Genomic DNA, 19,073 nt, shown 5'->3' on the forward strand with positions numbered 1-19,073 from the left:
TTGGCTTTTGGTGAACTCACAGTTGTAATCAATATATAATATGTAATTTTAAGCAAAATATAAGCTTGGATCCACTTTGAACTGAACTTAAAGGGGAGATATCATGCTTTTTTCCATGTTCATACTTCTATTTTCAGTTTAAAAAAATACATTATTTTTCTCCTACTGTCTGTCTGAATATACCTGTATTCACCGTCTGTCTGAAACGCTCCGTTTTAGCGCCTGTCTCTGTAAGATCCCCTCCCGAAAAAACCCCGTCTGCTCTGATTAGCTTGCAAGAAAAATATGGTGCATCTTTACAAAGGTAGTTCTCAAGCTGTGGACGATATATTCAAATGAGCCTGCATGTGACATAGGAAGAGGAGCCAAATCTGAATGGCTTGTTGAATCACGTTTTCTGATCTAGACAGCCCACAAAAAAACTGACTAGGTTGTCTTATTTCCAACCCATTCGCCAGAAAAAATGTTGGCATTGGACGTTTCTGCAAACCATGAATACGTTGAATGACCAAAAACACGTGTCATAAATACGTTTCATATCAGCCTTGTATCACGCTTGCAGAAACGCAATGCCACGTGATTAACATTGTGAAATGAACTACTACTTGGTAAAGGTTAGAAAAAAAGATCATAGTTTGTGTTTGAATAATAATGGAACAACATAACGTAACGTAACAACTGTAACAACGCAACAATGCAACAAAACCACTATGGTTAGGTTGAGGAAAGAACTACATGGTTGGGCTTAAAATGACTACATTTGTACAGTAAAAAATGACACTGAACGTTGTGAACACGGGACACGAACAGCGGTCTCCTGGATGAAAGCCTTGCAGATGGCAACCTCTCTCGTGTGCCAAGCAGGTAGGACAGCTACGGTGGCCGACGTGAATGCACGAATGGCCCTATCTAGAGCTGTTGTTGAGCTGTTAGGTCAGTTGGAGAATAGCAGAGTCAGTGCATAGTGTGTGTTTGAAGGTGGGAAGTGAGTGGTGAAGCAAGAGAGAGAGAGCGACGGCGAATGCGTGCAGTGGAGCAGAAAACGGAGTCAGTTTAGCTGTTGCTGTTTGTGCAGAAATAAATGCTCCTCAAGACCAACAGAGGTTTCCTGTGTCTTGTTTGTGTTGAGTGGAGTGACGGCGGGGGTTAACTCTGGAGCCGGTAACGTTATCGTGTTCGCACAGTGTTTGGTTTGTCCGTTCTGGGCTACTGTAGAAACATGGTGTCTGGCTCTCTATGTAGATATAAACGGCTCATTCTAAGGTAACAAATACACAACAATTATTATTTTCAGGTTATTATACACAAAAGAAAACACAGTATTATATTCCATTTCTGCCACGTGATCCCCCGTCTGGTCCTTTAATAGAGATGATCGAGGTGCCTGCAGGAGTCTGTTCTCTTGCTCTCCTCATCTCCCTATTTGAGCTGATGCTGTGTTACTAATCTGACATGCTGCTCTAACATGAAAGGCTCTCTCCCCGGACTCCTCCGCTGTCCTCCAACCACAGCACCCCACCACCACCACCTCTCAGCTACTGATAGGCCTCAGTTTAGTCCTCTCATTCAGTCAGAGGAGGCAGAGGGGGCCTGATGAGGAGATTAGGATTCCTTTTATTTGAATCAGGCTGCCTCATGTTTTATTAATCAGGAAGCCTATACATAAGCCAGTGTGTCTCATTCCATATTCAGAGCTGTGATTGAACAGAGGGAATAGCAAACCTGGCACCTGGCAGCTCACTCCTACATGCATGTTCAGCTCAGCATGGAACTTGTGCAAAATCTCTTCACAGCCACATGAGTCATTTTACAGCAACTGCAGTCAGAGATGAGATGGGATGAGAGGTGTGGATAGCTGGTAATAGAACAACAATCAAGCAATGTCATGTCCATTGTACAAAGTCGTCTCTATGGAAAAGCATTTGGCTGTCTGCCGTGTCACAAAGTTGACTAAATCCACAGCATAGACTGAGCTCATTTAAAATGTGTTCTCTACAGCCTCATTTTTGTTAGTAATATTCAAATTTCGCACTCTGGCAGTGTCTGTGAAAGCACCATGACAGAATTGGTATGAGGCTGATTGTCTAGAGATTTTAACCTGGGATATCACCAAAATACTGAGAAGGGTCTAACTGCAGATCTCATGGCGTTAGGGCTTGGGGAAAAACTGATATTGCAAATTTTTTTCTGCACTATATATTGAGATATGAAGAAAATGTTGTAGATTTTAAAGTTAAATGCATCAATCTGGCGTGCTTTGAGGGCAAAATTAATTAAGAGGCTACATCTATGAAGAACTTTGTGCTCTTGTTAACAATTTTGTGCTCTAGTAAACAATTTTATCATGAACACATCGGTTGTATAGATATGAATGATGATGATGACGCAGCAAAAAAGCCACACACAAAGCATGGAAAACAAGACGAGGTCCGTGTTTCAAGACGGGTCGGGTGGGTTGCCGACATTGCCGCAGATCCCTGACGCACTGAGGACAGTCCAACCCGGTTGACAATCACGCCGGGAGCAGGGAGCCTTGTTCCTGCCCGCGGGGAGAGACGACACATTGAGGTCTAAGTCCACGTTCCCGGGAGGCAGCGAGGTCCAGGCGAGGTGTGCTGTAAAGCTTGCGGCTCCGGGTATGGACCGCAGGTCTGTGAGTCAATGGGAAGAGAGGGTCCACTGTTGTCATGAATAGGAATATGAGCGAGACCAAAACTGTGTTTTATACAGGGCTGTAGACATGTTTATTTCTGCTGTAAAGTTGGGCATTTTAACATGGAGGTCTATGGGGATTGACTCGCTTTTGGAGCCTCACGTGGCCGTTTGAGGAACTGCAATTTTTTGGCACCTCCATGTTGGTTTGGTTAAGGCACATGTTTCACTACAATCAAGATATATTTTCAGGTTTATTTGACAGAAACTGTTTCACATGGTTTTATAGGGCTAACATAAATATTAGCTTCTCTACCAGGAAGACATCACCTGCACTTTACCTAATATCAAAAGCAGGGCTGTCAATTGACTAAAATATTTAATCGCGATTAATCACGTGATTGTTCATAGTTAGTTATAGCATATTTTTTGTCTGTTCAAAATGTACCTTAAAGGGAGATTTGTCAAGTATTTAATACTCTTGTCAACATTGGAGTGGACAAATATGCTTGCTTTATGCAAATGTATGTATATATTTATTATTGGAAATCAATTAACAACACAAAACAATGACAGATATTGTCCAGAAACCCTCACAGGTACTGCATTTAGCATAAAAAAATATGCTCAAATCATAACATGGCAAACTGCAGCCCAACAGACAACAACAGCTGTCAGTGTGTCAGTCTGCTGACTTGACTATGACTTGCCCTAAACTGCATGTGATTATCATAAAGTGGGCATGTCTGTAAAGGGGAGACTCGTGGGTACCCATAGAACCCATTTACATTCACACATATCTGGAGGTCAAAGGTCAAGGGACCCCTTTGAAAATGACCATAACATAACATAAAATTTAACACAAGTTTGGAGCGTTATTTAACCTCCTTTGTGAAAAGCTAGTGTGATATACCAATTCCATTGGTTTCCTTATGTTTTGTAGTTTAATTTGATACCAGTGTCTTCACTATAGCTTTAAAACTGAGCCTGCTACAACCTAAAAAATCACAAGCTGCATTAATGCGTTCAAGAAATTAGTGGCATTAAAACAAATTTGCATGAACACGTTAAGCCCTAATCAAAAGTAAATCTTTTGCACTCAGCACACTACAACAAATTGTCTTTATTTTTTTACCTGAAAAGGTTCTCAGATAACAGTTACGCTAATGGAAGTGACGTACCTCATGCCCAGACGTGAGGTCTGCAGTCGGACCGTCTTTAAAATAGCAAGCGGAGATGAGACTGGATAATTGTTGAAGGGTATCTTAAACACCTGCCAGTTGGAGAGGTTTAAAAATGCTGCTCTCTGGGATCAAGTGCAGTTTAAAGTGTATCAGTAGGTGAAACTGCCACAAGAGGGCTCTACTTGGCAGATAGATGGATGTTGCATAAATGAGGTAAGCTGTCACTGTCACAGCGAGTCCAGCACTGCAGTCACAAGACCTCTCACATAGAATAGGGACAAACGGCCCGTCCAAGGTCGTGCTGCATATAGAGCGGGAATGGACAGTGACTTGCTCAGGATTACTCAGCACTTTATTGCAAGGTTTAAGATGAGTTGGAATTAGACTTAAGTGAGATGCTCTTTAGATGCTTTATGTGAAATCAACCCTCAGACTGTGAGACAGGGATGAACACTGTGCTGGCACCATTAGAATAAGCTTTGAAATTCAATCAGATGATGTTAAAACGGAAAAACTCCACATAGAAAACCAAACTTTGCTCATCTTCATGCTCCTCTTTGGGTATTTTTAGAACTGATGCAGCTCCTCAGAGTTTTTTTTTGTGTGTTTCATGTCATTTCATTTCAAAAGTGGAACATCTGAAAGCAGTGATTTAGCATAGGCAGCATGGTGATGATTAATGTGGAGCATTGCAGAAGTGATGGGACTAATCTAGGACTATGAAAATGTGACTTTGCTGAGACGGTAATAGGTTGCTCCATCATTGAGTTTTACCCTTGAGTCTTTGGTGCAGCATTGATTCTTTTTTATTAGCTGGCCAAGACTCAGTGGCAGTGGCTAATTCAAAAGCACCTCACTTTTTTTTTTGTGCCAGCTCATCTCTCATGCCATTGTGCACTATGCTGAGATGTCCCCGGGTCCCACTGACGACAGGGAGCAGCACAGAGGCAGCACAAAACATGACATCACCCTCCACCAATGCAATGAAAGGACATAAACTTATACTGAAGTTAATCTGTCTGCTACTACTACTTTGCTTCTTCAGTAACCTTGCACATGTTGAATTTGCACACCAGTATTATACTTCATTTCTATTTAAAAACAAAAGCTGCAAAAACGTGCACACTTTGCTAATGGAGTGAAATGACCCTGAAGTATCTAAGTAGCAGCCATGATAAGAGCTGTTCGAATCCTCTAAATGCTAAGGAAAGGTGCTTCAATGCTTCCTTTATTATCTCCTTTAGCGTAGGATACACTGGAATATCCTTTACGAAAGGAAAGGAGATAATGCCGCCCTACAATTTCTTGCGGCCGCAACATTTAAAACGACGCACCATTCTACCGCTCATGAAAACAAACAATATACTTAAAGGCAGGGTTGCCGATGTTATGCCTCACGGTCCGCTTTGAAAGAACCAATCAGATGCCTCCCTGCCTCCCTGCTCGTACTCTACCATTGGCGTGCACCAGCCTGAACTCAAAGCACGTCGCCGCCGCACGTTTCCTGCAGAATGGAAGAGAAAACTCAGCCCTGCAGTAGCACTGCCACGGTTACTTGTCATGAGGTTGCGTTGTTGAATTGAGGTCCTCTCTCCGCTCTGTGTCTGTGAAGTAGCTACGATGCGGCGGTGCTCGTGCATGTGTGTGTGTGTGGGGGAGTTGCCTTGGAAGGAGCCCCGAGGGGAGGGGGGGGGGGGTTTAGACGGAGCTCCTGAGGCGATGCTACTTTCAAATGATACTAGCTTTCCAACATCGTCCACCCTACCTTTAACATGCATAACATTTTCATGCAGTCATATACTAATTGGGATAAATGTTGATAAATATGAGTGAACAGTGACAACCATTTTGTTTCACTTTATTTCTGTTTGTTTATTTCGAGCAAGTAACGAATAAGTAAAAAAAACAAAAACAAGAATAGCAAATAAAATGAACAGTAAACATATAGCCAACAAATAATCAACATAAATAAATATTACGTCTGAAAAGGAGTGGGAAGAAATATAAATGTAATGGTTCTACTCTTTCACCATGACTCAAAAAATACACCAATATTTACCATATAACCTTTGTGGTAGCCTGCAGGTTATTCCTTTGTTTGTTTCAATTAGGGATGCTCATTTTGAAAAATGTTCTTAACCGATAACCGACCCTCGTTAACCGATTATTAACCGTTAACCGATAAGATTTGTGCTTCACTCCAGTTGCAGGAGCACAACAGATATTGGTTGACGGGAGTCCCCAGTTCACCGTCCGGGAGCATTAACTTAACAGCTACGATGCTGCGTGTAGTGTCGCGGACATGCAGCCACTTTCCCAGTAAAAGTCTCCACCGCACATTTAGTTTAGTTTAGCAGGTTGTCAGCTTTGTGTCTGCCCGGCGTAACGATACTTTGTCTGCCCGGCATAACTTTAGCGAGTGGCAAAAAACAGTTTGTATTTGTGCTACATTAGCAGCTCTAGCATTGCCGCAGGCTTCGTGCTCACCAACGCTGCACACGTAGTCTGCGTAACTTTAGCGAGTTTCCAACAGACCGTGTGTGTGTTGGCGGTGAGTGTGAGGTTGTTGGTGGCGTTCTAGCTGTGAACGTAGGTGTAGCAGTGTGTGTACAGTTTATTTGTCGATGAATAAATGCTACGAAACTACAACTCCAGAGATCGGAGCCGACTTCCTGTATCCTGCAACTCCGACTCTGCCTCTTAAGGTGGGCTGTTAAGGTGGACCAGCTTTTCTCCTTAAAGTGACGAGCTGCTCCTCTGAGCCGCTCAGCTTTTGAGTTAATTATTAACATTTATTTTAACCAATAGCATTAATCGGTTAAAATGCTTAATGTCGGTTAACGGTTAAACAGTTAATTATGGACATCCCTAATTTCAATTCCAACCTTGGAAATGAAGTGATATTTTTCACCAGTTGTCCACGTTAGGTCAGATAATCCTTTATTATATGTTGGTGTAAAGTAGCAGAAGGACCTGTGAAAGAAACATTGAATAACAGAAATAAAGAAATGGTTATGATTTTGCGTTTGGAATTGAAATCCTGAGAAACAGTGGAGCTTTTAAAATGATGGCAGTCCGCTAATAGGCTGGTACCAAAATATCCTCAAAATGAGTTGCTATCATACATTTTTTTAGCTTTGGGGAGGATTTTGCCATCTGCATTAATCAAGAGTAAATTGTCTGAAATTACGGGGCGTAATTAGCATCAAAAGGATATCGTGTGATAATGTGCTGTATCTGTCTCAAGGCGGGTTTTTCCTTTCAGAGAACAGATTAATATAGATAGTCTTTGTCTCCATGTACAGATTTGATTGAACGACAGTACAGACAGAAAATGGTGAACTGTACTACCCCCTCCCCCGCTACACACACACACACACACACACACACACACCACCTCCCCCAACAACCAAACAATGTGGGATCTCTAAACAACAAGCACATACAGTAGGACTTTAAAAAACTGCTTCTCTGGTGTGTTCAAGTTCCCCAAAATACAGGCCAAATTAAAACGAGAGTGGTGGTGAAGCCAAAGAGATGAATGGCTTGTGGCTTGTGTTTACCGCGGTGCATGTTATCCACAGCCAACTTACTGTTTTCTCTCCCAACAGACCTTTGCTTTTAAGCTCCATTGTGCTCTCCATGTCCATGATTTGTACATGAGCAACACTGCCTTTATGGATTTAGATTGGTGTTGCTCTGCATGTCACATGTTTGTCGTAACTCCTGAGGGTGGATGCCTTATTTTAAGAAAGAAACACAGATGTGTGTAGCAGAGGCAGAGATCTACCCAGCGAAGGGGCTAGGCATGTTAGGCAGAGCTACTTGACTTAAGCTGTCAGCCATTTACACATAATGTTTCTTTTATGAATGTTTCATGTGCTGACCTAATTCCTTTCAGAGCCGAGTAAAAGCAATATGCTGCACACAAGAACACAACCGAGCATCCAGCTGATCCTTTAGACATCCTCATCCTACAACAAGGGGATAGGGAGGGCTGGACGAATGGAAACAGAGCTGTGATATGATCACTTGGATGCCCTGTAAAAGCAAGAATAAAGGCTCGAGACCACCCCAGCTGAGTTATTTTCAGCCATTTGTTTTTACTAAATCTCCACTGCATCCCACGGAGATAGGGAATAGAAACAGCCCAGTGAGAGCTTTAGCACAAAAAGAGATATTTTGCTCTCCGTGGCAGATGTAATTAAAGCAAACGCTTAAGCCCAGAGTAGGAATGGAGAGCCTGATCGCTGACAGACTTGAATCTCTCAGCAGTGTGAAGAGAAGGAAGAGGAGGAGGAAGAGGAGGAGGAAGAGGAGGAGGGATTAGGGGGGCAGCAGCTGCAAAAATCTGCTGAGACTGGTTGCTGGATTTGAAGCCCTAAAAAGTACAAATGAAAGCTACTAATCAGCACCGAACGGCTGTTCTGATGTGCTGCTAACCCCATGAAATGCATGCAATTAAAGCAGTATGGCTGTTTAGAGGGAGCCAAAACACAGACATGAGCCAGTTATCTATTCCACAAATAGATTGCTTATTCTCTAGTTTCTTTCCAACCAGCCTCAGTTGTTGTAAGGACTGGAGCTATCACATGCTTCGTTTCATGAGCCAAACATGCTATTGGAACAGAACATTTGAATGTCCTCACAAAAAGTTACAGCATTTGTTGTTTGTTTGTAAGTTTACCTGATAAGGACTTCAGGAACAAAGCCGCAAAGTAACACAACGTCAGGATGTTGGGGATGACAGATGGATCAACAAAGACTATTCTAAGATGGTGAATATAGCAAATATTTTACAAGCTTAATATCAGTATTGTCATTAGGGATGTCAACGGTTAAAGCTGAGGTAGGTGAGATTGGAGCAAATATGATTCCAAAAAGTTAATTTTATAAAACGGTCGCTATACCGTGACAATAGTACATGAAACAGCTAACCTGAAAAAAATCATGTTCCTCTGTGTCCTCTGTGTCCTCCGGTGCTCCTAACGGCATCTGCAAGATTTCACATATTGGAGGAAAACAAGCAGTAAGAGCTGATCTGAGGTCCGCTGTCCATCTGCCGTCTATGAGAGCCGGCTGTCAATCACTCGCAAACTCTGATCAAACAGTCAAACTAAGCAGCGCTGATCAAATATGAATCAATATTCTGTTACGTTAATGACTATATCTCGCCTCAGATGTTCTCAGAATCATCTTGTAGTGCACGGTTTAGCTGTAAAATGAGAAAGTTTGTGACTCCGCCGCCATTGTGAAATCTGTTGAAGGAACGCCAAGTTCCGGTCACACGGGCTATATTTTCTAAAGCCTGAAAACAGAGCCATAAGGAGGAGCAGAAGTCTAGTTATCTCTCAGAACACTTGAATTACAATATGCTGAAAGGTTATTATGGAATTTTTGCTCAATGATGCCAAAAATATACTGCCTACTGCCACTTTAACCAGGAATATGTTTACGACTAGTTGGAAAACGGATTGGTAACAATTATGATAAATTAATTCTTTAAGTAATTTATCAAACAAGAAACACATTTGCTGGTTTGAGCCTTCCAAATGTGAGGATTGTCCGTCTTTCTCAGCTTTATATGAGTGTAAACTGAATATATTTGTGTTTTTTGGATTGTTGGTTCTGACAAAACAAACAAACTTCAGCTCTGAAAATTGTGTTGGGCATTTCTCAAGATTTTCTGACCTTCTATAAACCAAAATAAAAAATGGATTAATCAAATCGACAAAGTATACCCTCCTGCAATGTCGAGGCAGCACCGAATCCAACCTGAGAAACCTCCTCCCAACCTGGAAACATCCCCTCCAGAGGAATCCCACAGACTGTTTTGTTTGCAGCTCACACACTCGCAGTCGAGGCAGTGTCTTCCCCGCTGCTTCAGTCCCCTATCTGTCACTGTGACACTGCGTTGGCTCGTAGGATGCTCAGGCTGTGGCTGTACCTGATGAATGATTCAGCAGATTTAAAGGGGAACAGCCCCGGAGTGGAGCAGCAGCAGCAGCAGCAGGGTTTTATGAACGTAAAATTTCTGTTTTTAAACTGACAGCACCGTCGCAGTGCAATGCCTGTTTGGGAGTTAAATGTCAAACACGTCATGAAAACACAGTCGTCCTCCCACTTACTGCCTGTGGAGTGGCTGCGAGCCTGACATGACATCCTGGGCTCCAGTCTTTGGATCCAAGCTCTAATGCTCATTTTAATTACCCATTGGGCTGTTGTGTCTCAGGGCACATATTTAAATGATTTGACATTTTGTCATTAATAAATGTCTTTTTGGCTGTTTTTTACTTTAAACCAGGTGGCGACCTCTTTCTGAGAAGTGAAACCAATGTTGAAGCCTTACACTTGCAGACATTTTGTTGAATACTTACATACTTTTACTTCAGTAAGGTTTTGAATGCAGGACTTTTACTTAAAGAGGAGTATTTTCACAATGTGGTATTAGTACTTTTACATCAGTAAAGGATCTCAATACTTTTTCCACCACTGCATAACTGACAGTAAAGCAACATGGTTCACAATCAGTGGGCTATCTCCGGATCTGAAGAGTGAAGCCAATGCTGAAGTGCATTAAACCTGCATTCTCTCTAACAGCCAGCAGGGGGCGACTCCTCTGGTTGCAAAAAGAAGTCTGATTGTATTGTCTATGAGAAAATGAGCCTACTTCTCACTTGATTTATTACCTCAGTAAATATTGTAAACATGAGATTATGGTCTCAATCGCTAGTTTCAAGACTTTTTCAATACAGCATGATGTTCATTAAGTAAATTATGGTCCCATTTAGAGTCAAATAGGCCATAAAGCAGGGGATGCTTTAGGGCGGGGCTAGCTTGTGATTGACAGGTCGCTACCACGTCATTGTCCAGTCTGGGTGTTGTACGCGTTTTCGTCTTACAACTTTAACCCTTTCACAGTGTGTTTTCAGTTCATGAAACAAAAACACGCAAAGTAACATCTTAGATTGTTTGTGCACTCTTGTCACAATCATATTTGTTGTTATATAACTCCAGGTCTGAAAGTGAATCAAGCATTATATAATCGTAGTATGATGACCTTTACTGTAGATACCTACTCCATAAACACTATATTTAGTTATTTTGGTTTATTGATGTCTGGAGTTGTGTGCCACCATTATCCAGCTGTAAAGGGTTCAACTTTACTCCCAGGACAACTGGTAAAAAACATCTACTTCATTACATCTAGTAAATATTGCACTTTTTACTGCACTATTTGCACTACACAGATTTCAGTCCCCTTCCCGTCCAGTGAAAACCTCGTATCTCCAGATGTGTTGATGTTAAATGTTTGTGATAAACTGAAGGATGAAGTGTTCCTTTATGTGATGAGAAAATCCTACTACTTCTTAAACTAAACAAAACTATTTAAAAAAGCCTCTCGGATCAGCTGGAAAATACTGTACATCGTCACAAAGCTGAAAACAGGGCTGCTTTTCTGACACCATGACAAGTTGACTTTTTGGAGATAGCGACGCTACAAACATATGATGATCTTATAGACCATGATGCATTGCTGTAGATTAAACATTTTACTGCACAATGAGTACTTTTATTCTTCATACTTTAAGGACATTTTGCTGATAGGTATACTTTTACTTAAGTAAGGTTTTGAATGCAGGATGTTTAATTGTAGTAGTAGTATTTTCACAGTGTGGTATTAGTACTTTTATTTCAGTAAAGCATCTCATTACTTCTTCCTCCACTGTATCACAGACAGTAAAGCAACATGGATCACAATATGATGTTGCAGCGAAAGGCAAACAAACAGGGAGGACACGCACATAAATGAATGCAGACTTAAACAAACAATTAAATAACTTGGCCACAACATGATGAAACAGAAGAAATGTCTTGCAAGCAGGCAGAACTATATAGAAAAAACAATCATTGTGTGTGTGTGTGTGTGTGTGTGTGTGTTCACATGATGGTGAAGCCAAGGTAGCGCCCTATTCACATATTCCCGATCTTTAAATGTGACTTTATGCTTACGTGGTCTTTCCTTCCGGACTAAATGTCGGATCATTATTAATAGTTTTTTGTCAACTCTGAGCATTATGTCAGGCTATCAATAACTGCCCTCTGATTCAGTTACTTTGTGGCTAATCTAAGAAACACAGAGGCTCTCTCAGCCATCACTGACAGTATGGGTTGAGGTTTGCAATCAATTGTAAAGTGCTTTGGTGCAAATTGTCACACAAATGGACACTCCATAACTGCAGGTTTGAGCTGTTGTACTGCTGATGCAGAGCATGTTTCTCCGTTTTCTGTCGTCTCCCTTGTGACCACGCAACACTTAAACACCCCCCAGTCTATCTTAACACAGAACTCACATGATGCCCATATGAACACTGGAAGCGTTGCCTATTGTTCCTCCTGTCCACACTGGCCCCTAAAGAGATCTCTTCCTAATGCAGACCTAATATTACTGGGGACAAACTCATTTTAAAGTTCAGATAAAGCTTACGTAATCTTCCAAGTAATCCTTTTTAGTACAGTATTCTGTCTTTGTTTTACTATCTAATTTCAAATTATCCACACAAAACTACAGGTGAATCCTTGGTTCTGTAGTAAACAGGAAGGAGACACTGGGACCTTTTTTATTATTTTATTATTATAATAATTTTATTATGTCTTATGGCTTTTACGATTCTCTCTTGTTCTTTAATGCCTATGTATTTATTAGAGATGTCAATCGATTCAAATATTTAATCCCAATTTATCGCGTGATTGTCCATGATTAATCGCGATTAATCAGAAATGAAGGGCACATTTTTTATCTGTTCAAAACATACCTTAAAGAGAGATTAGTATTTAATACTCTTATCAACATGGGAGTGGACAAATCTACTGCTTTATGGAAATGTATGTATATATGTATTATTGGAAATCAATTAACAAGACAAAACAATGACAGATATTGTCCAGAAACCTTCACAGGTACTGCATTTAGCATAAAACAATGTGCTCCAATCATAACATGGCAAACTGCAGCCCAACAGGCAACAACAGCTGTCAGTGTGTCAGTGTGCTGACTTGACTATGACTTGCCCCAAACTGCATGTGATTATCATAAAGTGGGCATGTCTGTAAAGGGGAGACTCGTGGGTACCCATATAACCCATTTATATTCACTGATCTGGAGGTCAGAGGTCAAGGGTCTTATTTTTAATGCCTATTTATATATAGGTTTATGCATTGTTTTAAGCTGATTGCAGCTGTGTGCGGCACCAATTGCCCAAGCAATTTCCCCTTGGGACAATAAAGTACATCTCATCTCATCTCCTCTAAGCTAGGTATCTTGTTTGCTAAATGAGACTGTGTCTCAGTCTGGAGATGACTATGATGACCTATGATTTATTAAAGTGTGTTACTTGGTGACATCACCATGTTACGGAAGATAAGACAGGACTTCAAGCAAGGCGTTTCAGGCAGTTCAGGAGCAGATTTTCTGTGGTAGGGAGAAACTCCCTTTGGCATGAACTTTGTAACTTTGCAGACCGTTTACATGCACAAAAACACTATATAACACACTAAAGGAAAGGGAAAGAGCACAAAAGCATAATAGATCCCCTTTAATATATATTATTCCAAGATAGTTATACCCAGTAGGGCTGTCCACGGCAAAAAATAAATATGAATCGACTAACACTCATACGATTTTGTCGACTAATCGATTAGATTAGATTCGAGTTTTCCACAAAAAATCACACAAAAGCACCACTTTAAATCTTGTGTTTACCAGAGATGTGTTCATAAGTTTCATGAGTCATTCAGCATGAAAAAAAGCATAAAAAAATGACTAATCGACTAAAGAATTCTTAGTCATCTATGATCAAAACAACATTTGACTAGGAGGGGGCAGCCCTACTACCCACTGCTACAGTAGCATTAGGGTCGCACCATTTAATTCACGTACACTGTGAATTGTGACTGCATGCATTACTGCACTCGCTTCCAATTTCTTCATCTTCAAGCTCGAGGTCATGAGTCCGTATTTTATTAAGTGATCACAGTTTGTGTGCACACCCTTTTGACATGCCCTCCATCCTCAGCCATATTAGAGGAAGTCTTGTAAATATTGAATGAGATTCATGTTCGGCGAGTATAGCCCACACCGTTGTTTACATTCTTACTGCTGCTCGCGTGTCCCTGAGGAGAAATCCAGCCGTCGACTTTTATCGTCTCTGATGTGGCTCAGCTGAACTCTTCCTGCTGTGTGTATGAGTGGCCCTCGAGAAAATCGATCTGAAACCACAAAGACTTTGTTTACACAACACGTGACGAGGTCTGAATTATTAATAATTCGTCTCCTGTGCTGATTGGAGTGTATGCAAGTCTGTTGAAAAAAGACAACATTGGACCTAATAAAAAAGTGAAAGCAGTATTCCTGTATTATTGAAGGGTATTCATGCTCTGATATGTGCCTGACTGACCTGAGTATATTTCTTCTATTATCATCTGTGGTATTTTCTCTTTTATAATTTTCTGACCTAAAGTAGCAGCCTGATATTTCTATGTTAACTTGCTGTGATGTTTTCTGCCACATCAGCAGAATGGCTTTATGGATGCTAATATTGATCTGTCTGTCAGTTGTTCAGCTATCTGCTTTGGTCCAGACTGAAAAACCTCAACAACTATTGGATGGATTGCCGAAACACTTTGGTGATCCTCCACTTTTTCTCTAGCGCCACCATCCTGGGCCTTTAGTGAAACATCTCGACAAGTATTGGATGGATTGCCAAGAAATGTGGTTCACACATTCATATCGCCCTCAGGATGATTTGTAATGACTTTGGTGATCCACAGCACCATCTTCAGGTAAAACGTTAAACATGACCAATACTTTGGTTTATGTCCAAATACCTGCAACGTCATTCTCATCAGCCTCCGCTGCACTTTGTGTTTAGTGCCAATTAACAAATGTTAGCATTAAGGCTGTCGATTAAAATATTTTAATCATATACTAACATGCTAAACTAAATGGTGAACATGGTAAAGGTTATACCTGCTTAACATTAGCATTGTCATTGTGAGCATGTTAGCATGCTGACTTTAGCATTGAGCTCAAACATGGATGTAGAGTCTCGTCTTTTTATAGTATCTGTGAATGAAAATATTATGGTTCTGTTTTGAGAGGAGAGCCACAGAGTTAATTTACAGCCTCACTTATACTGGATTTTTTTTTTTTTGCATACACCCAAAAGATAAACAAACTTTCCTGATGAGGATACCATAAAATCACTTATTAAAGAACGACCAAGATATGTAGGCTACTGTTCAGAGTTAAATAATGAAACTGTTCAGTGCCCTCTGGTGGACTAACTATGTACCATACACTGATGTTGATATATTACAATGAGCTTATATTGGCCCTGACAACTTATCTGTCTGTAATGCTTATTTACAAACCCATATGTATTATTATTATTCTGATTGGTTAATCACGGCGTTCTGCGGTCTGTTATTTCTTTATAGCAGACCGTTGCTATGCATAACAGACCGTTGCTATGGGCTTCGCGTCGGGGTTTCTTTCACAACAATGACCGGCTAGCTGTACATTATCCCTTACTTAATCTAGTTTGATCTTTGGGAGTTATCATGTGAATATGTGCTTAAAGAGGACATAAAAGCTGCATGTCCTACATATGCAATTAGCTATTTCTAAGTTTTCTTCCTTCTACATATCTGACATTATATAGTCTACCCTCATTGTCACTGATATATGGTTTGTATATGCTTTATTAAAATATAAAAAATACCTCTCAGTGTCGTATATATATATATATATATATATATATATATATATATATATATATATATATGTAGAAGGAAGAAAACATAGAAATAGATAATTGCATATGTAGGACATGCAGCTTTTATATATATATATATGTATATATATATATATACATATATATATATATGTATGTATATATATATATATATAACCTAGTGTAGTCCCTGTACTGTAGTATATTTTGCAGTGTGTGTCTGTTTATGGTCCCTCCTCCTCCCGTCCAGAGGGGCGGGGTCCACATGGCTCATCATCATCCTCTAACATCCTCTACTGTAGCAGATACGGCAGAGTGAACCCGCCGGAACCCGCCGGGCTCACACGGTGTTTCCGCTCCTCTACCGCTACCGGCGCCGTTAAACCGGCAGCATTGTACCTCTTTCAGACCGAGCTTCTTAATTCGTCTGTTTATTTCCTGAAACACGCTCCGGTCCGGTCCTCCGGTCAGAGTCTCCGGTCCGGTCCTCCGGTCCGGTCCTCCGGTCAGAGTCTCCGGTCAGAGCGCGTCGGTTCTTTGGGAACATGTGATGTGAACACGGAGAGCTGGAGGAGGAGGACTCTGTGTCTTATGATATGTATGTATTTGTGTTATTTGTCTCAATATTACTCTGATTTATTTTCAATTTGCGGCGAAGCCTCCAACATATTCACCCTAAACTCAGTAATGGTCTGTAATGAGTCTGTAATGAGTCTGTAATGAGTCTGTAATGAGTCTGCTGGGACTTTTACTGTTTGAATTTAACACCAAATGTTACTTAGTGCTGTTTGTTTCCTCCTAGTCTCAGGATATTATTCACTCAGTCACTGCAGGAGATTAGTCAACAATACTTGAATATTTCAGGGGTTTTTTATCACTGTGATAACTTTTATTATGTATTATGTGATTTCCTTAAAAAATATATTTTTCCTTAGTTTTCAGGATCAGAAATACTTTATTTATTGAGGAGTTACAGTTAATAAAGACATTTAAGAAAATAGAAATAAATGACTATATAATTATGTATATAATGCTACAATATATAACAGTATATGTAGAGAAATGTAAGTAAATAATAAAAATAAGAAATGAGATTGTAAGAAATATGTACAAATATTTGCATCAAGACAATATACAGTATAACCACAGTGCAAATAAGTAAAACAAACACCAATAAACTATGATATTTCTTTTTTGTTTATCACTGTGATAACTTTTACTATGTGATCTCCTTAAAACATGACTTTTTTCTTAGTGATATATCAGAATTAGAAATGCTTTATTGATTGAGGAGTTACAGTTGCTCTGATATAAACATAAAGAAATGTAAGAAAATAGAAATAATTGAGTATATAATTATGTATATAATGCTACAGTATATAACACAGTATATGTAGACACATATAAGTAAATAATAAAAATAAGAAATGAGAATATAAGAAATATGTACAAATATTTGCATCAAGACAATATATAACCACAGTGCAAATAAGTAAAACAAACACCGATAAACTATGATATTTATTTTTTAGTGGTGAATATCACTGTGATAACTTTTATTATGGACATCATGTGATTTCATTTTAAACATTTTCTTAGTGATATATTGGAATCAGAATCAGAAATACTTTATTGATCACTGAGGAAACTGAGCTGTTCTTATATAAACATAAAGAAATTTAAGAAAATATAAATAATGTATAATTCTGTATATAATGCTACAATATATAACACAGTATATGTAGAGAAATATAAGTAAATAATAAAAAATAAGATTAAGAAATGAGAATATAAGAAGTATGTACAAATATTTGCATTAAGACAATATATAACCACAGTGCAAATAAGTAAATACAAACAACAATAATCTATTTGAATCCAAGCATTTAACTCGTGAGCAGCAACTTTGTAGTGAAGAATACGTGCATGATATTTCTTTTTTAGTGGTGAATATCTCTTTTATTATGTAGAAGAAGAAGTGAAGAAATGTAAGAAAATAGAAATAAAGGAGTAAGTAGGCTAACATGTAAATTATGTACATGATGCTACAATATAAATGCAGAATATGCAGGCAAATATATATGTAAATTATAAGAATAACGAATGAGAATATAAGAAATATGTACACATTTGCATTCAGACATACGATATATAACCACAGTGCAAATAGATAAAAAATACAAACACCAATAAACTGTTTTATTCCAAACACACTCATTGAACTGGTGACAGTATAAGTTATAAGAAATGTGAGTGATGATGAAGATGTTGTGACGGTTCCAGGTGCTCTGTGCTCGTCTTCCTCACTACCTGCAGTAGCAGACGGTACAGCAGACAAACACTACCTGACTTTGACAATTAATTTATTTTTCCTGCTTAAAAAAGAGGATTCTTTTTCCCCCTTGCATTTGCAGGAAAGTCTTGTTCACTCAAACCCTATCACCTGAATAAATATTTCAACACAACTTGCAAAATTAAGAACACGGCGGCTCCACCGACTTACATTATGCATCGTTACACGCTGGGTCGTGATTGGCTGCGTCTCTCCCGTCTCTCTGTGTGGCAACAGCCTTCCCATCCACCCAGCAACTCCCTATTCCTCATGCCGCGGTGGTTCTCTCTTGCCTCCCGGGGCCTCTTCTGCAGCATCCAGCGTGGTAACCATGGCAACGGCAGCCCTGACCCTGGGCGGCTGCTTGCTAACAGTTGCAACGAGCTTGACCTGAATTCGTCATCCTCGGCAGGCACACATGACTTGGGCGACTGACCTGCTTCTCATTGTCGGCGGTCAAGCAGCCGCTGTTCACGGATCAGTGATGATTGGCCTTGTGTTGTTATCTCTTGTGCATCAGTCTGGTCTGTTCAGTTGTATTTGTATAAATGCAGTGAAAATGATTGGTGAAGGTAAGCTGCAGGCTTCTGTAGGCGGATGAAACAGCTGGAACTCCATGAAAAGCAAAGTTCAAGTAAAAATGCCCAATGCCTGTTTTTAGCGTCTCCAGTGTGAGGAACGGCTGCTGGTCTTTGTGTGATGTGCTGGTAAAGTGATTATCTTTGGGTTTTAGATTGTTGGTCGGACAGAAAGACATTTGAAGACGTCACTTTGGGCTTTAGAAAATAATTGATGGCCGTTTTATCGACTAAACCATTAATGGATTAATTGAGAAAATAATTGGCAGATTAATAAAGGATGCACCGATACCGGTACCGGATCGGATATCTGGCCGATACTGACTCAAATAGGTGGATCGGATATCGGTGACAATTGGGCTGATCTATTAAATTCAATTCTATGTTCATATACTATATACATTTAGGACTTGAATTGTAATTCCTGTTAATTTTGAAGATTATTTGACCAAGTTACTGGTGTACGATTTATTTGTTTACTTAAGTAAAAGTTAAAAACTATTAACATCAAAATATACTTAAAGTACCACAA

At 39.8% G+C, this 19,073-nt stretch overlaps 1 protein-coding gene across 3 annotated transcripts in view; it reads left to right on the forward strand.

The window, feature by feature from the left end:
- Nucleotides 1-19,073, forward strand: part of phactr3b (phosphatase and actin regulator 3b) — a 66,238-nt gene that overhangs the window by 4,779 nt on the left and 42,386 nt on the right. The window contains exon 1 of one of the 3 annotated variants that reach the window (XM_037781918.1): nucleotides 15,902-16,229. The exons of the other annotated variants lie outside the window; for them this stretch is intronic. Coding sequence (XP_037637846.1) covers nucleotides 16,223-16,229 — 7 coding nt within the window. The 5' untranslated portion in view covers nucleotides 15,902-16,222. Of the gene's footprint in view, nucleotides 1-15,901; nucleotides 16,230-19,073 lie in introns of those variants that run through there. 3 annotated transcript variants of the gene reach the window in all.

Source organism: Sebastes umbrosus, chromosome 1 (genome assembly GCF_015220745.1).
Source record: "Sebastes umbrosus isolate fSebUmb1 chromosome 1, fSebUmb1.pri, whole genome shotgun sequence".
Lineage (NCBI taxonomy): Eukaryota > Metazoa > Chordata > Actinopteri > Perciformes > Sebastidae > Sebastes > Sebastes umbrosus.